Below are 24759 nucleotides of genomic sequence, written 5' to 3'. Positions count from 1 at the left end.
TAAGGATAAACATTTACAAATTTAATGCATTAATTAAAAAAATAATAATAAAATAAAAGCAAAGCAAAGAAGGGCACTGCGGTTGAAATAGGGGCACTTTCACACCTAAAGCGTTCTGGATGTGGGGGCCACTGGACACAGTTTGGGAGAGAAGTAAATACATTCCACAATATTAGGAACAGATATCTGGATCTGTATGCAATCCAGTTAAAGGTGAGGTTGAGATTTAAGCTTCTTTCTTGAAAAGTCTTTTTTCCTCGTTCTGATCAAAACCTGTATACATGCTCTAAAAAAATAATCAAACCAAGCAACTTTGCATCCTGTTTTCCATCCTTTTAGCAAATATCATACAGTGTTCTTGTGAGCATACAAAGAAACGGACAGCTTTACAGTTTTTACTTACTATGTACAAACCATTTTTAATAAAAAAAAGGGGGGGGGGAAAAGAGCACAAGTAAAACAGAAAATGACAGTCTGAGGAAGAGGTACTCTATGTACAAGCCCTGAGGTATGTTCCCTCCTCAGAGAATTTGTGTATGTTTGTGAAAGAGATAGGAATAAGTGGAGGGAGAGTCAGACAGACAGAAAAGAACAAAACAAGCATGTAACAGAACAAGGCAATTCCTTGATCAAGAAGTGCAACTGTGCATCATTGTCTTTAACTGGAAAAGGGAACATTTATAAACCTTACAAGTCTTTACAAACTGTACAAGTCCTATTATAGGAATAAAATGGCCAAAAGGTCCATAGGTGCCTCTGAGTGAGGGTGGTCCGAGTTCAGAGGTTATCTGGGTGATATCGGGGTTGTAGAGAAGGAGGCGGAGTTTCGGGGCGAGGGGAAGGGAGAGGAGGGCGACAGGCGTCGAGGGCTGCAGAGGTCTCCGTTGTGTAGCTTCCACAGCAACTCCTCGTTCTCCATAGATAGCCGTTTGTTGACCTTTGACTCTTTCTGTAGGGTCTGTTGAAGCATGGCCTGCTCTGTGGAGAGCTGCCTACAGCCAATCAGAAAAAACTAATATTATAGATAATACACTAATATTATAAACAAAATGCTGCTGGATCCCAGAAATACTCAAGGAGAAGATGACAAATCAAACGCTTACTTTGAAAGTGCAGCATGTTTGTCCATCCTAGCCCTGTAGTCCTCGTTCTCCTGCTGGACTTTCTTTAAACACTCTTCCAGTTTCAAATTATCGTCAATCTGTGAACAGTTATAAAAACATTAACTATGTATTCATCGAACAGACACTCCACCAGTGGTAAACCCAAAATGAAATTAATCCGGTTGCATTGAGTTTATGCTCCATTGATTAAATATATATATTTATATACATTGATCTATATAATGATTACCAAGATATTGACTTTTAGTCTTTCTGGATTTCCGTGGGTTAGAAAGTTTAAATGTGGCAAGTTTCAGCAGGTCTACTGAGGGCTATTTCGCTCAAAAATGAAAACTGTTATGTGTTCACCCTCATGCTGTCACAAACCTGTATGCATGTCTTTATTCTTCAGGACATGTAAGAAGATATTTTAAATTTCTCAGTGTGTTTTATGCATACAATAGTAGTCAATGGGGTCCAGTGTCATTTTGGACCAAATTACTGTCATTATATTACGTAAAAATTGTTTTTATCATAATATCTTTTTGTGTGTGTGTGTGTTCCACAGAAAAAAGGAAGTCATTCAAGTTTAGAAAGACATGAGGGAAAGTAAATAAAGACATTTCATTTTTGGATTAACTATTTTTTTAGGTGATCAATCAGTAATAACATAATGGAGAGAGAGGCGCTGAACAGACACAGGTACGCATCTCTCATCTCGCTTTCTCGATAATTAATTCAAATAAATGTAATCTTATGCACAACTTTATCTCGGTGTCTGATTCAAAGTGGGCTGAACGATATCTAAGGAGCTGTAACTGACGAAAATAACCGTCAATTTTACCCTTCCGGGCAAATATTGCCCAGCAAACATCAATAACACCTTTAAGTGGTATAGGTGGAATAATCCATACACATCTGTACATATTCTTACCAGTTTGTCCATTTGCATGAGTTTCTTGTCTTGCTGGTGTATCTGGTTGGTCTTTATTTCAAGCACAGCTCTGAGACTCTCCAGCTCCTGTTCCAAATACAGTGTGTGGGCGTCCTTCTGCACACAGAGAAACAGGTGCTCAGTTTGTTTCATGCCATATGGGACCAAATTTTAATGAAAATTAGACCTAACCCTACTATTTAAAATTGTTATAAAAAGAAACTAATAAAAATAACAAAAGCACATACAATTACTAAAACTAAAATTTAGATAAAGATATTATAAAAATAAAAGCCAATGCAAAATACTGATAAATACTATAAATCTATATTACTGGTAGTTTTTGGGCTGGGGCTTGTTGTAGGAATTAAAATTTTAAAAAGGATTAAAATTAACCAGCTGTAAACCAACCCTGTGCTTTTACTGTGACTAATGTATATCATTGCAAATTTTACCTGACTTTTGTCTGCCAGAGCTCTCCTCCGCTCCTCCTCCTCTCTCAGTCTTTCTTTCAAAGCCTCGTTTTCTGCTGTCAAAGTCTGAATTTTCTCCTGTAGAGGAGAGAACAGTGATTGAATAAACATTCACCAAAAAGCCAGGATATATACACATTCTTTTCCATTTGAAATTTGTGTAAATAACGTGTAAATAATACTATATATTTAGAACTTTAATAGTAAGTTCTTTTAACTTATTCATATTTGGAAGTTAAATGGTGAGATGGTGATGCATACATTGAGCATAGCCTCAGATTCCTTCACTGTTTTATCAAGTTCTTGCATGTCCTGTTCATGTGTCTTCCTGAGCTCTGGAAAAGAAACAAAAAAATCGGATTGATCTTCCTCGTTTGACAGAATAGATTACATCAAATTCAAAATATAGTATATTAAATGAAAGGAAAATAGGCCTTTTCATAAGTGCAGTGAAATTACCTGCAAGTGAAGTCTCGTGTTCATGTTTCAGTGTTGCTATCTGCTTAGTGTGTGCCACTTCCTGTTGGTTCCTCAGAGCTTCTTGTTTGTTCCTCACATCATCCACCTGTCAGTGGAAACCATACTCATCATCATCTTGCAATGAAAACATTAAACGTGAACTTTTTTTGCTTATGTTGTGCCGGTTGGTACTGCAGAGTGGATGAATCATCATGTAAAATATAACATGTTCAATTACTGATACCATTTATTCACAGCCATCCATGAAAAAAGCCAAAATGAAAATAAAAAGAGTGCACACATTTAAAAAAAAAAAAAAAAAAAAAAAAAAAAAAAAAGCACTCGTGATATTGCGTGATTAGAGCTGTGAGATTTGAATAGTTAAACCTGATTACATAACACTTGTGATTTCTTTGTGACGTAAGCTGAGGCGAGCCCAGGTAAGATCCTACCTGCTGCTGCATGAGCACCCTGCATTTATCCGCCTCCCTCTGATAGGCCTCGTGGGTCTTGTCCCATTCTGCAGAGTAGAAGTCCTTCAGTCTGTCCTCCAGCTGCTGTAGTTCTGTCTGATGCTGCTCCTGAAGTTTCTGAAACAATGCCTCCAAAGTCACACGGACCTCCTCCTTTTCTTTCTCCAACTGTTCACAGCATGAGACAGAGTTACCTGGGGAATGGGTGAAGGAGAGGAGCATGTTAGGAAGATGATGAGTCTTGATTATCAGAACTCTCAAGACCATATAAACTTGGCCTTGGTGGCTTGGTCTGGATCTGGTTCTCCAGTTTATTTCCAACATACTATAGTTAATTGACATGAATACTGCCTTTTCTCTTTCAGTTCACTACAATACTTTTTGAACAGGTCTCTGCCTAAATCTTGGCCTTGGGGAGTTTGGTATTGGTCTAGGTTAAAGGAACACGCTGACTTTTTGGGACTTTAGCTTATTCACCGTATACCCCAGAGTTAGATAAGTCCATACATACCATTCTCATCTCTGTGCGTGCATTAACTGTGCGTGCATTAGCTTAGCACAAAGACTGGAGGTAAACGGCTCCAGCTAGCCTACCACTCAACAAGTGACAAAATAACGCCAACATTTTCCTTTTTACATGTTATGATGTGTATAGTTACATCGTGTACTAAGACTTATGGAAAATGAAAAGTTGCGATTTTCTAGATCGATATGGCTATGAACTATTCTCTCATACCTGTGTAATGTTCAAGGAACTTTGCTGCCGTACCATGGGTGCAGCGGCGCAATGATATTACGCAGCCGCTGCACCCATGGTACGGCAGCAAAGTTCCTTGATCATTACGCAGGAATGAGAGTATAGTTCCTAGCCATATCGGTCTAGAAAATCGAAACTTTTCATTTTCCGGCGGTTTTAGCACACAATGTAACTATACACATCACAACATGTAAATAGGAAAATGTTGCCGTTATTTTGTCACTTATTGAGCAGTAGGCTAGCTGGAGCCATTTACCTCAAGTCTTTGTGCAAAGCTAGGCTAGTGGTGGGTGTGTCAGACAGAGTTATGGCATGCATGGAGATGAGAATGGTATGTATGGACTTATCTAACTCTGGGGGATACGGTGAATAAGCTAAAGTTACCAAAAAGTTAGTTTTTGCAATGTGTTCCCCACCGTTGGCTCTAGTCAGATGCCATCTGGGTTTTTTGGGCGATTCAACATGTAGAATCAGCATTGGGTTGTCGGTGATAGAGAGAAATCTGATTGGCTATTCAGTTTAGCAGACAAGTCAGTGCACGAGAACAAGAGCAAAAGTGACAAAAGCAAGCAAAAAAGTCCTGATGGCACAGACAGAAGGCTGTTTTAATTTTACATCATCTTACCTGAGCATTCTACTGCACAAATATTTTCATAATAACATGAGTGGAGTGGAATAAAGAATGTGATTAGCATGATTGATATTCAAAACTGTAAGCAAGCGTTGTTTTGTTTATGGTTTGTATACCAGAATAGAAATCCAGAATAGACTCCTGTAAGGAGTAGGAATTCTATTGTAGATTCTACTAAAGCTGGGCATACAAGGTGCAATTTTTGCTGTCGTACGAGCTCGCAGAAGTTTTTTTTTCTCTCGGGAGAAATCACGTGGACATCGTGGATGCTTGTATGGTTGCGGCTCGCAGCGTGTGAGAGGAATTACGAGACGAGCCGAGCACGTTAAGAGCACCTGACCTCACAACACAAACATGTTTAAAAAAATTCAGGGAGTCGGCCTGATTTTCACCAGCGTATGGCTGTCCCCTATTACCAAATCATGCATAACCACGTCACAAAGGCTAGATCAATGAGTATTATTAGGCTATAGCTCAGGGGCTGCAACCATACAGTGTACACACACACACACACACACACACACACACACACACACACTCACGCGCCCTCTCTCTCTGGTTTCTGTTTGAAAGGAATGGCTGCTGTTCTCTGCTTTTCAACAAATAATTTGAACACAAATGATTTTTCTTTCTTTTTTCTATCTGAAGCTATAGCAGCAACATTGAAAGCTCCAGTATCTGTGTTTAGCAAGAAAGCTCGTGTGATTGCCGTCGGCTCGCCGCGCAATACAGTCGTGCCGTGTACCAGCTGCTTTGATGCGATTATCAAGTTAACTGACTCGTAGCGTGTGCAATATCTCACGATATTGCGAGTGTCCGAATTTGCACAGTGTACGCCTGCCTTAAGAGAGAAAAACTAAATTTAAAAATCTTTAATCTTTAAAAATGTATTGAGCCTAGAAAATTTTGTAACTGAACCACTAATAGATTTACACCAAAAATGACATTTAGAAGGTCTGTGTAGCTGGTTCAATTCTAAATCGTCAATTTTATTTTATTATTTATTATTATTATTATTATAATTTAAAAAAAAAACTTTTATTCAGCAAGGGCACATTTAAATTGATCAAAAAGTGTAAGTAAGGACTTTTACATTGTAAAAAAACCCCAACCTTTTCGACAAAAATATTGTGTCCAACAATATCCATAAAAATAAATGTTTCTGGCCCACCAAATCAGAATTTTAGAATGATTTCTGAAGGATCACGTGACACTGAAGACTGGAGTAAAGATGCTGAAAATGTAGCTTTGCCTTCACAAGAACAATAATTTAAAATATGTCAAAGATATTAGATAAATTGTAATAATATTTCTAATATTACTGTTTTACTGATAAAATAAATGCAGACTTGGTGAGCAGACCAAACTTTTGAATGATAGTGTAGGCCTACTTAATTCCCTAAATACTGAGTAAAATCCAGATTGAAATCTAGAATCTACTGGGATAAGCTTTATATTCTAAAGAATTGATCCACCAGTAAATTTAAAAGGTCTGCGGACAGTGCGGAGCGAAGTGAAGATTCCCTTCAAATTGTCAGTGGACATTAAAGTCTAGCATGCATGTGTTAGCATATGTTTTAGAAGCCTCATGACAAATATTTCTTTGAATTCTGTGAGGTAAAGGGCAGTGAACTTTAGGAGCAGAGTGTCATTTGGCCAACTGCACCTTCAGACTAGCATCCAGAAGCCAGTGTGAGTGAAACATTCCTCATACGCCACACACATCCTTCACACTTGTCCTGAAGCCAAAGGCCATGACAGTGCGTAAGGCCAGACTAATTAAACATAACAAGCAGCACATCCATAACATTCTACAGCATCAGAAATGTGTGTGTCCGGGCTTGCCAAGAATGCGTGTGTGTATTGGAGTTCAAGGTACAAATGCATCGAGGAGTCATATTTTGTTGCCAACACATACAAATAAATACACAGACACCAAACATAGTGAAAGGCTGCCAGATGTCTACAGGGTGTAATAAAACAGGTGACGTGTAATTGCCGTGTGGTTGATCATATCGGTTTCCTAGTTCCCAAACACTGAGCTGTACAATTTCATCAATACTACGCTCATCAGAAGAGCATACAACAGGATAAAACATGAAACAGCCTCACTCTGGAATGTAGGAACATCATCGAACAACAATATGACTGGCTAATCACTCCAAGGCAGTAAAGCCTCATACACATGTTAAATGGCGTTAATGATAATATTAACAGATTACAAGAATTTTACATTTTCAAAAGAAAATTTCAGTGACGCTTGCTTCCACAATGCCAGGGCTAAGCCAAAAAGAGCCCAATATCAAGACTACATTCTGCAATCTCAAATAGGTGTGACCCCGAAACTAGACACTCAGTCAACACTATTTTATCAGGATTGTGCCCTTGAGCAAGGCAGTTATCCCAAGGTTTCTCACAGAGACTTTCCCTACAATTAGAGCTCTTCAAGTCACTTTGAATAAAAGCACCTGCTAAATGACAGCTATCTGACCAAGATGAAAACTTATGTTCTGTGAGCTTTGAGAACAGACATAGAAACCAAGCCTCTGTATATTTGACTGGACATGTGTTGCTTACCCAGTTGCTCTTGCAGGTTGTTGAGTTGGACGGAAAGAGTTTCCCTCTGTTTGACTGCCACCTCACGCTGTAACAAATGACAGAAACAAAACCGGAAAACAGTCATTCAAACCAATCAAGAAAATATAACAAAAGGATAGCTGACAATAACATGTATGACAAAGATTTTAGACTTAACAATATAGAATAAAATAAACAATAAAATACACTGGAATAAATAAATAATTTATATTCATTAAACAAAATATTTTTGAAAGGATATTCCATGTAGTTTAATGAATAATATGAGGTCATACAAATAGCACAATGTGTGTAATTCAAACTGTATAATACGAAAATAAATTGTTTTAAATATTTTTAAAAGTACAGCTTGTCACATTGCAATATTTCTTAAAAAATTTCAGGTGGCAGATCTGACCTAACCAACCAAATCTAGGGAACAGTGTTTTCATTATTTTTTATTTTATAAAAATAACAAACAAACAAAATTATAATTAATTTAATTAATATGAAGTGTTAATTGATATGAAGCTGAAATAAAATAAAATATAAATATTAGATGAAAAACTTAAACATATTAGAACATTTGCAACTAACAGGAATAAAATATGTTTGAGCTAGAGTACTAAAATGACTAAAACTATAATACAAATTAAATGAAAGATAAATATATACAAAAAAACAAAAAAAACAAAAGCACAACAAAATGACTAAAACTTAAACTAAAACTTAAATGAAAACAGAATATAAAAATCACTGAAAAAATTACTATAACAATATAGAACATATATAGAAAAATAGTACATTAATATTATTAGAATAACACAATGCTTTGATTAAAATTAACTACTGCTGTACTTCTAGCCAATTAAATGATCCAATTGTTTGTTAAACACAAATTCACGTTTAAATCACAAACTAACGCTAACTTAATCAGTTAATCCATTCATTAATGTCAGTACTTTTTTGTCTGTCATTAGTTTATTTATTTAGAAGCAACATTAAAGGGATAATTCACCCAAAAATGAAAATTAGCCCATGATTTACTCACCCTCAAGTCATCCTAGGTGTATATGACATTCTTCTTTCAGACGAATAAAATCGGAGTTATATTTAAAAAGTCCTGGCTCTTCCAAGCATTATAATGGCATTGACTTGTTGGATCGTTTTTGACGTCCATAAAAGTGCATCTATCCATCATATAACTACTCCACACGGCTCCGGGGGGTTAATAAAGGCCTTCTGAAGCGAAGTGGCGCGTTTGTGTAAGAAAAATATCTATATTTAAAACTTTATAAACTAAAATAACTAGCTTCCGGTGGTCAGCGGTACGCAAGTCAACTTTACGCCGAAAGAGTAACCCCTGAGGCGATGTACAGGAGCATCGCAAGCTTTGACGCCTCTCGTGGATAGGGCTGGGAAACAAACTCAAGCCCCTCTTCTCTTACATTGAAATTCTCAGCAGTTTCTCTTTAAAAATTCTCATTTTAGACTCTAATTCATGACCATGTTTTGTTTTGCTCTAATCTATGCGCTTCTGTGTTCGTCAATACGTATGCGTCAAGGGTTCAAGGGTCACAGGTTACTCTTTCTTCATAAGCCAACTTGCGTACCGCTGACCACCGGAAGCTTGACCCAACCAACAAGTCACAGCTATTATAATGCTTGGAAGAGCCAGGACTTTTAAAATATAACTCAGATTTTATTCGTCTGAAAGAAGAATGTCACATACACCTAGGATGACTTGAGGGTGAGTAAATCATGGGCTAATTTTCATTTTTGGGCGAACTATCCCTTTAAATACAACCACTAGGAACCCTTCCCGGACCACCAGTGGTCCAAAAAATGAGAACAACTGCAGCTGCAGGTCACTCATTGAAATTTGCTTCAATTCAACCCCACAGATGCTTTAATGAGCCAACACATTTTATTATTCATTTTACACACGAAATAAACACTCCCCCTTAGACTTTGTTTAAACATGCTACAATCCCCAAGCCTTTGCAATGACATCATGCATTACGTGTGGCTCTCAGCTAGACACTGTCAGTATTGGCAGAATGAGCTGTTGTTGTTGGATAAGAACCATCTCAATCAGTTTCTTATCAGCAGGCATGATCAAGGGTCAGTGTGAGGCTGATTCAAATGTTTCAGGAAAGACGTATGTGTGCGTCTGTGATCAAGTGATGGTTAATGTTACAGTAACCTCCACTTAATTAGCCGAAGATGGGAGAGATTACTATGTTTGTTCTGTGATAAAGACTGTCAAAGACTGCTGAACATGTGATAGACAAACTTAACAGAACATGCTGACACACAAATATCGCGTCCATACTGCAGTCAAACTCCATGTTATGGTTACTTTGGCTATACTCGCATACACTCGGGTTCATGGCCTTAGATAAGAGGACAGGAGTTTACACCTCTGTATGGACAAAACACACAAAGAACACTTTCTACAGACTCTTAACACCTCAGGGAAAATGCAAACACATGATTGTGCACTATACAGTTTTGAAAGCTGAATTTGATAACAAACTGGAATTTGAACCACAAACAAAAGATATTACTCCAAACCTAATCCCAGATGTGCAACACATGATACACAACTCAGGATTTCATGCCATCACAAATCATCAATCACCTAACAATGGTTCGGCTGTTAAGGATCAAAAAAGCCTACACAAGCTACTGAGAAACAGAGTAGTAACTAGAAAATCTGCCAATACCAATAGTTGCAAAATAACCACTCAAAATGGAGAGGTAGACTACACCTTTTCATTCTTCTTGGAGCCAGGATGTTTCTTTAGGCCAGGTTTGCTCCCGGAGGAGCCCATCTTCTCCTCCTTCCCTCTCCTCTCCCCGAAAACCCAACAATCTTCAACTACTTTCCTCCTTCTCTACTCTAAAAACTGGTCTGTCAGCATCAGTCTCCAGGCACGCTGCATTAGAAACCATTCCCTCCCTTTCACTGACCTGCCCCCGTATTCCTCCTAAGAGAGAGGGAGCGGAAACTCAGCTCAGAGAAAATGGAAAGATGAATGTTGAAAGAGCGAGTAGGTGGAAAGTCAGTTCTGTGGTTATTTTTATTTTATTTTTATGGGCAAGCAATTTGATTGGTCCTTAGCGATATACTGAGAGCAAAGTTATAGATGAATCACATTTTGCGAGCCAACATGGAAAGAAATAAGTCCAAAAGGTGATATCAGAGTTGCATAACATGGCTGTTCTATAAATGAGATTGCGCTTGGTGCATTGAGTTTATATAACATTATGGTCAACATGGGAACCGTTACATGGTAGAAGGCTACAGGTCTGCAAAGCTGTTCAGTTCATATATATATAGGAGAAGAAAAAAATATATGAAGGATCAGTGAGTAATAACTTGCAAAACCAGATTTTAATCAAATCCAAATGCAATAGTTGATGGCGGTTCAAGCACATGAAAATGTGCTTGAATGCTTTGTTATGTTTTCAGTATGATTTTATAAATATATTATATAATAATATGGATATTCCAGAGCGACATTTTCCACTAGAAACCGCCTAAAAATGACATGTAACTATATTCTATGAAATACGGTATGGTGTAAAAGGGATGGGCGGGTACAGAGAAAAATTGCTCTACTGTTATCAGCCAAACAGCTGTGAGGTGGGAAAATATACCACGCCCCTTCCCCAAGTCCCGCCCCCCCGGGGCTCAGTAGCAGCTGGTGCATTCCTCACAGCAACGTCTCACCTCCTCTGTGCTCACTATCAATCACTGTGGGTGACACAAGTGCTAAAACTGTCAACTTTCCCCAAAGTAAAGTCTCTTTTTTTTCATGAGGGGGAAGAAAGTGAAAGATTTGTGTGTTTCCTAGACAGTATGTGAGTGTATGTGGGGTTTCTGGAGTTGAAGTGCAACATTTGTGAAGTATCCTTGATGTTTTTTTTTTTACTTGTTTGGATAAGAAGAACTTGCTAATACTGAGAGATAAGGAGTTAAGATAACAAATTTGCATTCTATATAGAGTGCTGAGGAATGAGATGGAAAAAATGGAAAAGGACTGACTTAAGAAATAAAGAAAGAAGTTGTGCTTTTCTGGGTGTAATTGTACGCCTGGGGTCAAGATTACTAGACTGGGTGTGGGGTGCACATTGAGTAACCTATTAACATAGTTACACTAACATTAGCACACATAAGCCTACATAAGTCCCCTACTTTAAACCTAGCTAAAAGTGTTTGCCTTTAGATGGGTTCAGGCAGATTAGAGTAAGTTTAAAGTCAACACAAAATCAAAATCGACCCTATTCAATTTCTTAATACACGTTTCTGGCCTTGTGCATGATTTATTTGTGCACATTATTTCGAAGAAAAATGTTGTCATATTCTTTCAACAAAATAATTATAAGTTGCTCCACCTCTGAAACCTTTTTTGGCTGCCATCAGCAGGCCTTATTTCTCCAGCCTTTATCTGCACCAGTCCTTTTGTGAAGCGTTGGCACTTTTCATGATCCAATCAGTTGTAGATTGATAAAATTGGATTAAAAAATATTTTTGAATATTAGGTCCTTTTGAGTGGATGTTATATGCTGGCTCACTTTGATCTCTCCGGCCTCAGATGAACGCAACTAAAATTCAAAATCAAGAAAAAAATTCTGCCAGCCATGCAGGAAATACAGTAAAAGGTTCAGATCATCAAACATCAGAGAGTGCAGTATTGATTCAATACAGCATTGTACGTCTAGATGATTTTATTGCCAGCGGTTATGGCCCTCAAGGCCCATGAGGGCGGGATTACGCTCATTCCTACTCTGTCAAAAACAAAACGAAATGCAAAACAGTAGGGCGTTACTACACCCCAATCAAACCCACAGTAGACTTATGAAACTTCAATCTCACACTTTTCTTCTAAGTTTACCACAGAAGTTTCAGAGTGATCAAAGCTGATTATACAATTGGATATATTCAAGACTAACTGTAGCTTTCACCATCCTAACCTTCCTCAATAAAGAAAGGTCACAAACATCTGAGAAACTCCCTACTAAGACGTTAAAAACGTTAAAAAGGCATTCAATGAATCATTAGCAGTGTGGCAAAGACGTGTCAGTGCTGGTGATTCATTATTACGTTTTACTGGTTTGGCAAGCTAAATACCTGAGGCTTAACTATCTAAAAAATGACTGAATTACTGCTTAGTTGTAATTTCAGTTTTAATGATAATTTTTTAGACACCCATAGAGAATGATTCTGATCTTTTCAACTCTAGTACTATCCTGCTATTGTTTCACAGGGTGTTTACCTCATGGCTTTATGATGTATTCAGACCAACGAGAGCCCTTAAATACTTAGTAACACCTAGTGATTGACAACCTCTTTTGATCTGCAAATATTTGCAAACCGAAAGAAAACAAATGGAGATTTAGCACCGTGACAGCTTTGTATCCAGGATACAGCCAATCACAAAATAAAGGGCTTTTACAGACACTCCCAGATATTTAATCATGCCAGGCCCTATACTTAGAGTTTGATGGCTGACATTTAGTCAAACAGACCCCAATAAGACTGACTGTTTCCTCTTCAGCTTGTGTGGCTTCTATTGTGCTGGATGAAGTCGCTATCAAAGCTACACTGTAGCCACATTCCGTTAATTTAAAGAGTAATTTAAAGGAAGAAGATCAATGCACAAGTGCAACATCTCGCTAAAGAGGCCCATGTGTGGGTCTGATGGCGATGAGCATGAATCAATAGAGGAACCTGTGTTTTTGGTGGGTTGCAAACAGATCACATGATAGGCTCAGGTCCAACTTGGCTTATTGACTAACCCAAACCATGCATGACATCTAGAGTGAATGTGAGAGAACATCCTCCTGCAGCCCTCTTAGTTCCAACACACCTGGAAATGCTGGTTAATGATACCACCATATAAAAAGTTTCCTACTTCTGTTTTCTAGACAAAACAAACAGGAACACACACTATGGACCTGTCCACACGGAGACGCTTTTAGCTGTATACAGAACAATTTTGAAACTTTGAAATTTTTGGAAACTGGGTTCCAGAGTGGATAAATCTGAAACCGACACCCTTGCGTTTTCGTGTGTACAGTCAATATTTTGTGAAACAGTGATGTCATCACACCACGTCCCGCACGGTAAAGGCTAGAAGGGATACAGCTATAGCCACTGGGCATGCGCACATCAATAATGCATCATTTAATTACTGTATTTGCATTATTGTAAGGGTAGGTTTAGGGTTGTTGTAGGTGTAGGCTTTAATAAAACACAATCTGGTAAGTAGCAAATGTATTTATTGTTATTTATCATGAGATTTTGCCTCACTTCCGACCGTTGCTGTACCCCTTCTAGCCACAACTCCTCTTCTCTGTTTTTAGTGTATTTCTGTGGCAGAATTACAGCGCCACATACTGGTCTGGCATGGATACTACATCGTTTTGAGTCGGTTTCAGTGGTTTCGTGCGTACGCAGATATTTCTTGAGACGAGGGGAAAAAAAGATCAGATAGGGGAAGCTCTGGCTTTGTGTGGATGTGGCCTATGACATGCCCTTGTAGCATGTGATTATCCATAATTACATTTCAGATGTTTATAATTGCAACTGACCCAATTACAGTTTGAAAGGATGAAATACAAATTTTAGATCCTTGCAATTATAATCAGACTAATAGAAAAGATGAAGAAGATCATTTGAATAATCATCATATAATGATGTTTCACATTCACCATGGTTCAAAAGTTTGGGGTCAGTAAGATTTCGTTTTTTTCCTGAAATAAAGTAATATTTTATTCAGCAGTGATGCATTAAATTGATCAAAAGTGACAGTAAAGACATTTCTACTGTTACAAAATATTTCTATTTCAAATAAATGCTTTTAACTCTCTATTCATAAAAAACTGAAATAAAAACACATCAATGTTTCCACAAAAATACAGCTGTTTTCAACATTGATAACAAGAAGAAATGTTTCTTTAGCATCAAATCAGAATATTTTAAAATTATTTCTGAAGGATCATGTGACACTGAAGTCTGGAGTAATGGTGCTGAAAATTACATTTACACAGGTAAATTACTTTTTTTTTTTTTTTGGATTAAAATTAAAAACAGTTATTTTTAATTGTAATAATATTTTGCACTATTATTGTTTTACTGTATTTTCCATCAAGTAAATGCAGCCAAAGAGAGCATACAATGCTTAAAAAAAAAAAAAAACACTACAAAAATCTTACCGACCTCAAAAAGCATGGTGCATCTTAATTTGATTCGACACACACATTTCAACTCGTCAACATTATAATTTAGCTATTCGAAAATGTACTGATAGTTTAATGTAAGTTCAATCTAAGTGATAGTTAAATCTAAGTTAAATGGAAAGTGATATCTGTAAAAGAAGGTTAGTTCCAGATATCTGTATCTCAATTGCATATAGTCAGATGTGACCTACAATTTATTTTCAGATATCTTTACTGATGATGAAATAAAATATATTTTATTTGAATATGGCAAATCTCATTCTCAAACACAACTTACAGTACTACTAAAGAAGATTTAGAAAGTCTAAAGAACACTTAAATGACCTAAAATGAATGCTTTATCACACAGTCCCATATCTGCTCTCTGCACGTAGACCATCTACAAGTCAACAGACCACTAATGTGCAATAATCGCTGCAAGGAAGTTAAAATGAAAATGAATGGGGAGAAAACCTGCATAGAGTAATATATAGACAGAAAGAAAGAGAGAAAATATTAAACAGTAAAGCTCTCCAACCTCGCTGAAGATTTGCTGCACGACCAAGGCGAGAGCCTCCAGGCGGCGATTGCCGTTGACGATGAGTTTACGGAGGTGCAGGATGCATTGACTCTTCTTCTCATTTTGAAGACGAAGATCTCTCTCTTCCTCTTCCTCCGTCGGTCCTCCTTGACTAGCTGGACTGTGTTGTTGTGTCCGTCCAGCTGTTGGCCCTGCAGCTTTTGGCCCTTTGGAGCTCTTGTCCACTGTAAAAGAGCACGTGTTCAGTGCGGTCATTACATTCAGCATGATTTCACAGTCCAGAATCACATATACTCCTCGATTCAAAGAAAAAAGAAAAAAAAAATGTTCATGAAAAAGAAAACGCATACACATCCACACACTAGAAGAACATTAAGATACTTAAATTATATCATAAGAAAGAAATTAACATGACTAATAGAAAAGCTCTGCAACAAAAGCTTTAAGCAACAAACTCAGTCACACAAACATCATACGCCCTCTCTTGAGTTGATCCTGAAAAAAATAAGCTCTACTGCATGCTGGGATTGAATCTTAATGATAATGCACTAAGGTCCAGAGAGCACATTAAGAGTGCATTAGAAAGAAAGAGATCTCTCTCTCTCTCTCTCTCTCTCTGTGTGTGTGCGTGTGTGTTGAGAGTGCATTTTGGTCCCATCTTCTACAGGCTAACTGAAGTCAAAGTAAGGTTTCCCATCCCTTAATCTGTAAAGAATACTGACTCACAGATTTATCATACAGAAAACAATCAATATACCATCTACACCAATCATTAAAAGCTTATAACCAAACTGCATACTGAGAAATAATACAGAATTTACAATGAATACATCTGAAATGTAGAAAAAAGTATTTATTTATTGTGTTTGCTGGGACTGCTGGTTAAAAGATGTTTATTAGTGACATGGAAATCCATATATCCGCCATCAAGATAAAAGTATTTCATACTTCACCCCCAAGAAAATTCTTTACAAGGTTATAAAATCATAATTGATTGCAAAAATCTCCCCCCCCTTTAATTATTCACCTTCCCAAATACTGTAAATTATACAAAAGACAAAAAGTACAAAAGTGTGTATCTGACTGTATACTATTTCACTATTATTAGTTACCTTATAGATTTGTCATTTTAATTAAATAGACAAGCAGTGTTACAAATTATAAAAATGTATATTAAAATGAACTAATGAACATGAGGTCATAAATGTATAATATTTGTGCACAAATTAGAAAAAGAATATGTACGTTGGTGTTGATGTGATGCTGCCATTGCTTCACATGTCAGTTACTCATTGGATATGTAAAGCTTAACATGAGGATTAAGCAGATGAAGGCTGGATATATGTGTCCATAATTGTGGTATTCTTCCCTCAAACTCCCAGGACTACTGTAGGTATGACATTTAACAAGAACTGTAATTTGGATGGTTATTTAGTCCTTGTTTAAATGTAATCTATATTTACACAGCAACCATAAAATATTCCACACACAAATCTGCCAAGTAACCACAAGAAACACATGGAAGCGGTGAAAGCTACAAATTGAATATTACTCTCATTTCCTAGTGGACTGATTTGACAGCCGGCCTTAAAGGAACAGTTCACCCAAAAATGAAAATTGTATCATACTTTCTTTAGTTACACTCTATTTCGATGGTCTTACTAAACTATAAATAACTTTGCAACTACATGCCAGCTAACTCTCAGAGTATTAGTAGACCGTAGTAGAGTGTTACGGTTCGAGATAGTTGACATGTTGAAAAGTTAGTAGAATGTCTAAAGTAGACCATCGGGAAAAAGTGTTACCTCTTCTTTCTCACACAAAGCTGTTGCATGGGTTCAGAATATAGAATATTGAATGAATATAGCAGTACAAGCTTTACTCTTATGATGTTTTATGGAGATTTTACAACCCCCATCCCCCCAAAAATACTAGCAGAAAATAGCAGCATCAACATTCTGCTAAACTTCTCTTTTTGTGTTTCATGGAATAATAAAAACATTTTTTTGGAATGACATGGGAGTGAGTAAATGATGACACTTCTCATCTTTGAGTGAACTATCCATTTAAACTACCTTCCATGAATCACAGACTCTTGGATGCCCTCTGCTGGCAGATACTCAGACTTTAGTTGACCCTCAGATTCTGATCACATAGCTTCTTTTGTGTGCATTTTGTCACACGGCAAATCATCAACAAATTATTTATCACTCTTAATGAAAGGAGGCTGTTTACTCAGTGTCAATATAGTAATATATCAACCGCCTGTAGTAATTACACAGACACACAATTCATATTAGACAGTAAAACTAAATAATTAAAACACTCAGTTGGCAGTTAGTATATTAAATGAAAAAAACGTCTAGTCTTTCTTTATTTTCGACTATCATTCAAATGCTTCCTATCTTTCTTTTTTATACACAGTAAAACAAATTTAGTTCTAAATCTGACAGTCCACACAACCCAAATGTGATGTATAATGCAGAGATCACTGTTACATTATTTAAACGCAGGCTTGAAATAGTGAGATTGCTGCAGTCCTTTTCTGGCTCAAAATGTGATGTGAGGGGATATGCGCTTTGAGGTAACTGTAATGTCCTTAGATAACTGTAACCCAGTGGCATCATGTTAAACAGTGCCCTTGCCTGTGGTCACATGACCACATCTGCACAATCTGCGACCCCAAAGGACTGTATCATCAGCTCCGATCACATCACTGCTGACTTCAGATACGCCGCTACTACAGACATCATTGTGGAACAGAAATACATTTTGTCCTCAAAACAACTAACAAATCTGTTCAGTGGCAGTATTGAGGTATCAGATGGTAACTGTGATATACAGTATGCTACTGAATGATTGTCATATATATATATATATATATATATATATAAAAGGGCTGGGTATCGATTCAGATGTTCCAATTCAATTCGATTTCGATTCGCAAGCTCTCAAATCGATTCGATTTCGATTCTTGATTCAACTCAATGAATAGATATTAGGGATGCCACAGTTCTCAATATAATATTGAACCATTCGGTACGGCATTCACGGTATCCAAATACACGCTTGTGAATTGCATTTTTTTTCACGGTTTTATTAATTAATTTATATTTCTCTCCGAATTGGCTCTGTTTGAGTGTGCCTGTGAGTCTACGCACTGATATGAGTAAATATCCAATCACTATGCACCAAAGCTAGGGGGTGTTTAGCCACGCTTGCAATGCTGTTCACACTTTAACAGAGCGGTGAAGTGAGGAATCACGAAAGTTTGTTTTTGAAGCTTTGCAGGTTAAACATTTAATTTAAGTTTTAACATACGCTTTTCTAAGCGTGCACACTAAAAGCCTGTCAAACATATGATTACTGGACTGGTCTTACTGCGCTAATACTGTCAAATACACACAAGGTTAACATAAACACAGTCGGTTATGTCTAAAGTGAAAGTAAAATCAGTGCGTGTCTGTAATATTAGATGCGTGCAGGTCTTAAATTGAAAGCAGCGCAGCCTAGTGAACATGCTGCCGCTTGTCCTTAAAGGGACAGTTCACCTCTAAAATGATGTCATTATTTACTCACTCTAATGTTGTTCCAAACCTGTATTCATTTCTTCTGTTGAACACAGACAGTTGAATACCAGACAGTTGATGGTAGCCATTGACATCCATATTATTATTTCCTACAATGGGGACCAGCAACTGTTTGGTTTCCAACATTCTTCGAAATATATTTTATGTTCAACATAAGAAAGAACTTTATTCAGGTTTAAAACAACTTGAGCGTGAGTAATCGATGACAGAATTTTCATTTTTGAGTGAACTATCCCTTCAATTTTAATAAAACAAAAGACAAAGAGAAAATCACTCACTGCTCTTGACTGAAAAATGTTAATACAGTAGCTTTAATAAGAATCAATGTACATTTTATAGTGAAGTCTATGTAATTTTTTATTTTTTCACTTATTCATTCAATTTCATATTTAAATGCTGCCTTACAGCTCTGAGCTGCCAGTGTAAATCTTTATATATATTTATTTTATATTATACAATACACTAGGAATGTGTACAAGAGTTTTTGAAGTTAAGTTTTAAGTTTAAAGTTTTAAGTCTTTTAGGTTAAATAAAGATATTTAAGTTAAATTAGCAAAAAACTGATGTGACAAGCCATCAGAACCGAACCGAAAACCGTGGTTAAAAAACCAAGGTATGTATTGAACCGTGGACTAACTGTATTGTTGCATCCCTAATAGATATAGAATATATTAAACTCCTTTTATTTTATTTACACTTCTCTATATTTCAAATGCATACAATTATGTTAAATACAATACAATTTTGATGCAACTTTATTCTAAAAAATGTATCTGAGAAGTATTTTATACAATTGTGTTTTTATGGATATTTTGATATATTTATTCTAAAACATAAAAAGGATATTGGATGATTTTCAGTCCACGACAAACTTTTGTAGCGCTTTTGCCGACCGTCATGTGTGCAGTTACTTTTCATACACGAGAAGCCGTTCATACCTGGACACGTTACCACGGCAAGTAGTAAGTAGTAATGAACACTACTTTTATTTGAGGAAATCTGTTTATAATATAAGCTATTAGGTTTGAATTATTGGTCCTGCGCTGTCTATTGACTCAGCTGATTTGACTATAATGGATGACGTACGTGCTTAAGTGAACGCTTAAGTAAATTATATATATATACCGGTATATCCTTAGGAGGAAAACAGCTTATAAATCCTACTAAATTATGTTGTTGTTTTTTTTATGTAAAAATGCAGAAAGTTTTCTGTGATGAGTAGGTTTAGGGATAGGAGCTAGAAAATGTCATTAGCTCAGTATAAAAACCATGACGCTTATGGAATGTCCTCATAATGATATGAAAACCAGATAAGAAATAACATTTTTGGAAAACTAGTTAACGATGCTGCTGTGTTTGTTTGAGGGAATTACACAACATAAAAATGCAATTGTGGATTCTTCTGAGAACCCTAGAAATGTGAAGGTCCATTGGCTGCATCTTGAGTATTTGATTGATGTGTTTACAAAAAGTTTGTTGAATTGGGTTAAATATTATATTAAAAAGTTAAACTTATGTGTACCATGAAATCTTTATTAGATCACAAAGCAACTCAAAAAATAGCATCACTACTCCGTGTGAAATTGGGGCTAGTGCACATACAATTAGAGTCTCTCTTTGTAAGTGTGTGTGTTTGTGTGTGTGAACAGGATAAGTCCATGAGTACCGTGTAATCAGTGTGCAGTCTAGGCCTCATAATAAGCGTTTATGATGGTCTACTGTGATAGGAGACACGCTGCGATTGCTGTCCCCCAAACACTCCACTGGAGACAGACCGTAACTAGCTACCACACACATACACACGGAGTAGGACTTTACCACAGGCGTCCAAACACATGCTCCGTCAAGCGTGTCCACACCCAGGTCGGATATGTTCATGGTTATGCTAACAGACAGAGTGGTGCTCCTTTGATGTTGTTTCTAGCTTCCTCTTTTCATTACACTGCAAGATTATTCAACACACACGCACACACACATACAACCAGCAAACCGCAAGCCTTCCACAGAAAAAAAGGGCTTCCACTCTTCCACATAATTACTGGAAGGCAGATGAGGAAATTATGCACCCGTTCTGAAGGAAAGCCTGAATAAACGTTTCAGCATTTTGCTTAATGGAAAGAATTATCTCGCTTATACGGAAGCAGTGCCACACATTCAAGAGGAGACACATTCAAACACATTACAGCACATCATCTCAATAAAATGTGACAATCTTATCTAGAGAAAACTCTAATGATACAGCTAAACATACACAAATTTTCTGAAATTTTTATTTTTATTTAGTAAAATAGTCTCTTGTTTTTTTCATGTTAAAGTCTCTTATGCTCACCAAGACAGCATTTATTTCATGAAAAAATATTTAAACAACTCTTTTCTTTTTTAATATGTAATTTATTCTTGTGATGGCAAAGCTGATTTTTCAGCTGCCATTTCTCCAGTCTTCAGTATCACATGATCCTTCAGAAATCAGTCTAATAGGATAATTTGCTGCTCAAGAAACATTTCGTATTATCAATGTTGAAAACAATTGTGCTGCATAATATTTTTGTGGAAATTGTAATAAACTTTTAAAGATTCTTTGATGAACAGACAGTTCTAAAGAACAGCATTGAAAATAACAGATATTTATACTGCCACTTTGGAATTTAATGCATCCTTGTTGAATAAAAGTATTTATTTATAAAAAAAAAAAAAAAAATGACCCCAAACTTTGAACAGCAGTGTTAATATTACAAAAGTAAGCAAATCGTTCTTTTATTAATTCAGGTCTAATTCTTTTTTTTAATGTTATTCAGCCTAAAATATCTCTCCTAAAAATGCTGTAAAAAAAGTACCGTAGGATGTAACATGGTACAGTTATGGTATCAGGTAGACATACCATGGTACTTTGATATATGATTACCAAATGCCATGGTATTTACATGTTCCTCCAAGGTATGTCATAGAACACCATGTATTTGTTGGACCATGTCTAAAAACATGGAATTAGAATGGTACAGGCTAAACATAGTGAATTAATTTTGTTGGTTCATTCAGTCATATTAAATAATGATTTTGACTAGAAAAAAAAACCTGTTAATATAACCTCATGGCAACATTTTACCATATTCTATGCTAGCAGTAAACATCTGATTAAGTAGCTTTTGACTGCTAAAAGACTGGAAGTTGACTAAATCAGATCTGTTGTGACAGTTTGGTGAGATTACCTATCTGAGCATTGCTGGAAAGACAGACAGAAAGTGGCCAGTCTGCTGGACAGAGAGAGCGACATCCAGGGCCTGTGGTAGAATGACATACCACCATAATCACAACCTCATTCAAAATGAGTTTGATTATTTATACATTATTTAAGCTTAGAATTGGGGTAAGCAAGGGGTATGGCTCACTGGGAAGTCAAAGGGAATATCTGAAGAGGATAAGTGTGATTACACACACACAAACATGCATTCATTTTCTGTGGATCTCTTTGGATATTAAGGGCTTGGGATTTCCTGTTTTCCCGCAAAAAATCGCCGACATGATAACAGTGTGTCATGGATTGCTAAAGTGTTGTCAGTGGTTTTAGTGCATTACTATGCCGTTGCTAAGGTTTTCTGGGTGTTTGCTAGGGTGTTGCTAAGTGGTTGCTTATTGCCACATGAAGTCAGAAGTACCCACTTCCAAATCTCTATATTCTAGTCCCGATATATGGATATATGGTCTCCGCTTAACTACCTGTAAATCTAAGGTATATTTTTTTCTCTTGCAGGCAAAAATTGTAAGTGAATTCTTTTGCATTCTTCTGTGAATTCTTCTAAGCACCATATTTAAAAAAAGAAATATATATATATATAGCTATTTACTTCACAGATGCAGTTCCTTCACCCACACACACGAATTCTATTGAGATATGTGCTGTACAGAATGAGAAGGTGGGTCCAGGGAAATAATCTGGATTGGAATTACAAGGATAAGGCCAGTGGTAGTGTTTAGATTAAATCGCACGATAAGGGATGAAAACTACAAGTCCAAAGCATGCCATCAAATCCAGATGAATAAATAGATTAAAAAGAGGCTGTAATGACTGTCCGAGTTTGGTGGCCCACTTTGAGTACACTGTGTTCCCATGCATTTGGCACACACAAACACACACACATACACTCACACAACATTACATCCCTAAAATCTGGGTTTGTTTAGCATTTGGTCTGATTAGAGTGGCTGTGTTCTCAGATAAAGATTAATTTGAAGCGATATCACGTGCACTGTGTACAGAAGCGTACGGCATGTACAGACTGTTCTCTCTCCTGATGCTCTCGCACGCTCACTCAGAGCAGTTCAGGTCACATATATCAGGTCTGTTAATAACAGCACAGCATGATCCAGCATGCTAGTTTCTATGGAGACAACCATGAGGAGATGCTGCACTCTGAGTGTATATGTTCAAAAATATTCTGGAATTTTCTTCCATTAGGGTGAAGCCTGTAGATTGCTATACATATACCACATGTGTGGAAGAGAGATAAATATTGTGAACATTTTGGGGTCACATTTGACCCATAAATAACATTTAGAAAATTAGATTTTTTGCATTGTACAATTATTTGAATGAGAGTCATTTTCCACAGGAATTAATTAATCTATTGAGAATTATATATATATATATATATATATATATATATATATATATATATATATATATATATATATATATATATATATATATATATATATATATATATATATATATATATATATATATATATATATATATATATATATATATATATATATACTTATATTATCTTATAAAGCAACAGTTGCTAAAACCTTTTCAGAGAGATGATCAAGACTTGATAAATAAAAAATATTTATTAGGTCAGTACTTTTAAAGGGATAGTTCACCCAAAAATGCAAAAAGAAGATATGTTGAAGAATGTTGGTAACCAGACAGTTGACGGCACCCATTGACTTCCATTCAATGTCTGGTTACCAACATTCTTTAAAATATCTTCTTTTGTGTTCAACAGAAGAAAGAAACTCATACAGGTTTGGTATATGTAAATGATGACAACATTTTCATTTTTGGATGACCTATCCCTTTAAGTGTCGAGATAATCAAAAAGACAGACCTCGGCAAGAAAACTGTGAACTACATTTTGAGAAATTCCTACATGCAATATTAACCTCTATGACTGAAATTCTCCAACATGTTCACAGAGACAGAGAGAGAGAGAGACAGACAGACAGACAGACAGGGAGAGAGCATCCTTACATGAACCCTAACCTAAATTTCGTTTGACACAGAAAGAGGGCGGGCGATGGAACATTTCGGTTAGGGCGAGGTGAAATTCGGTTATTATACCCTAAATCTGTATCTGAAAACACAGAAACACACATAGCAATCAGCTCAGCCCTTACTGTCTTGATACACACACACACACACACACACACACACACACACACATTATCGCATTAATCTGTGATTTATATACTCCCAGCACAATAATCAATACTGTTCTCCTCGCTAATATAAACACTTCAATAGATGCTGTTTACGTATGAATATCAGAATGCAGGCATAGCACAGATAAACCCATTAAAAACACAGCAAGCAGTTTCTATTTGTGGCACTGCACATGGTGCACTCTGGCACAGGCATCACTCCACTAAAGATCACGCGACCGGGCCTTTCACTACATTACACACACAAACACACACGATTCTTTGTAAGCATCTTCTGTAAAAAGAAACAATGGTGAAGGCTGCCACATGCCCCTCAAAGCACGGATGGAACAACGGTAACTATGGAAAGACGGGTGTTAAAAGGAGAAATATGGGAGGGGGGAAGGGGCGTATGGTGAGAGAGAGATGATGGGAGAGATTGAGCAATGGAGGAAGGGAGAAGAAACGTTCTCCAACCTGCATGGAAGACCACCGTGGTCTTTTTGCATCCCGGCAGCAGCTGGAGATTGCGGAATAGTCCTTTAGCCGTGAGCTTCACGTGGAAGT

At 36.7% G+C, this 24759-nt stretch overlaps 1 protein-coding gene across 2 annotated transcripts in view; it reads right to left on the bottom strand.

The window, feature by feature from the left end:
- Nucleotides 1–24759, bottom strand: part of mtus1b (microtubule associated tumor suppressor 1b) — a 70993-nt gene continuing 46234 nt past the window's right edge. For both annotated transcript variants that reach the window (XM_079813570.1, XM_079813571.1), the window contains exons 7-15: nucleotides 15176–15402; nucleotides 7408–7474; nucleotides 3422–3636; nucleotides 2970–3075; nucleotides 2772–2845; nucleotides 2493–2588; nucleotides 2038–2154; nucleotides 1104–1201; nucleotides 1–992 (exon numbers count right to left, since the gene is read on the bottom strand). In XM_079813570.1, coding sequence (XP_079669696.1) covers nucleotides 785–992; nucleotides 1104–1201; nucleotides 2038–2154; nucleotides 2493–2588; nucleotides 2772–2845; nucleotides 2970–3075; nucleotides 3422–3636; nucleotides 7408–7474; nucleotides 15176–15402 — 1208 coding nt within the window. In that variant the 3' untranslated portion in view covers nucleotides 1–784. The remainder of the gene's footprint in view (nucleotides 993–1103; nucleotides 1202–2037; nucleotides 2155–2492; nucleotides 2589–2771; nucleotides 2846–2969; nucleotides 3076–3421; nucleotides 3637–7407; nucleotides 7475–15175; nucleotides 15403–24759) is intronic.

This window comes from Gobio gobio (genome assembly GCF_949357685.1).
Source record: "Gobio gobio genome assembly, chromosome: 3".
In the NCBI taxonomy this organism is placed as follows: Eukaryota; Metazoa; Chordata; class Actinopteri; order Cypriniformes; family Gobionidae; genus Gobio; species Gobio gobio.
This window is presented reverse-complemented; position numbering and strand designations above follow the sequence as displayed.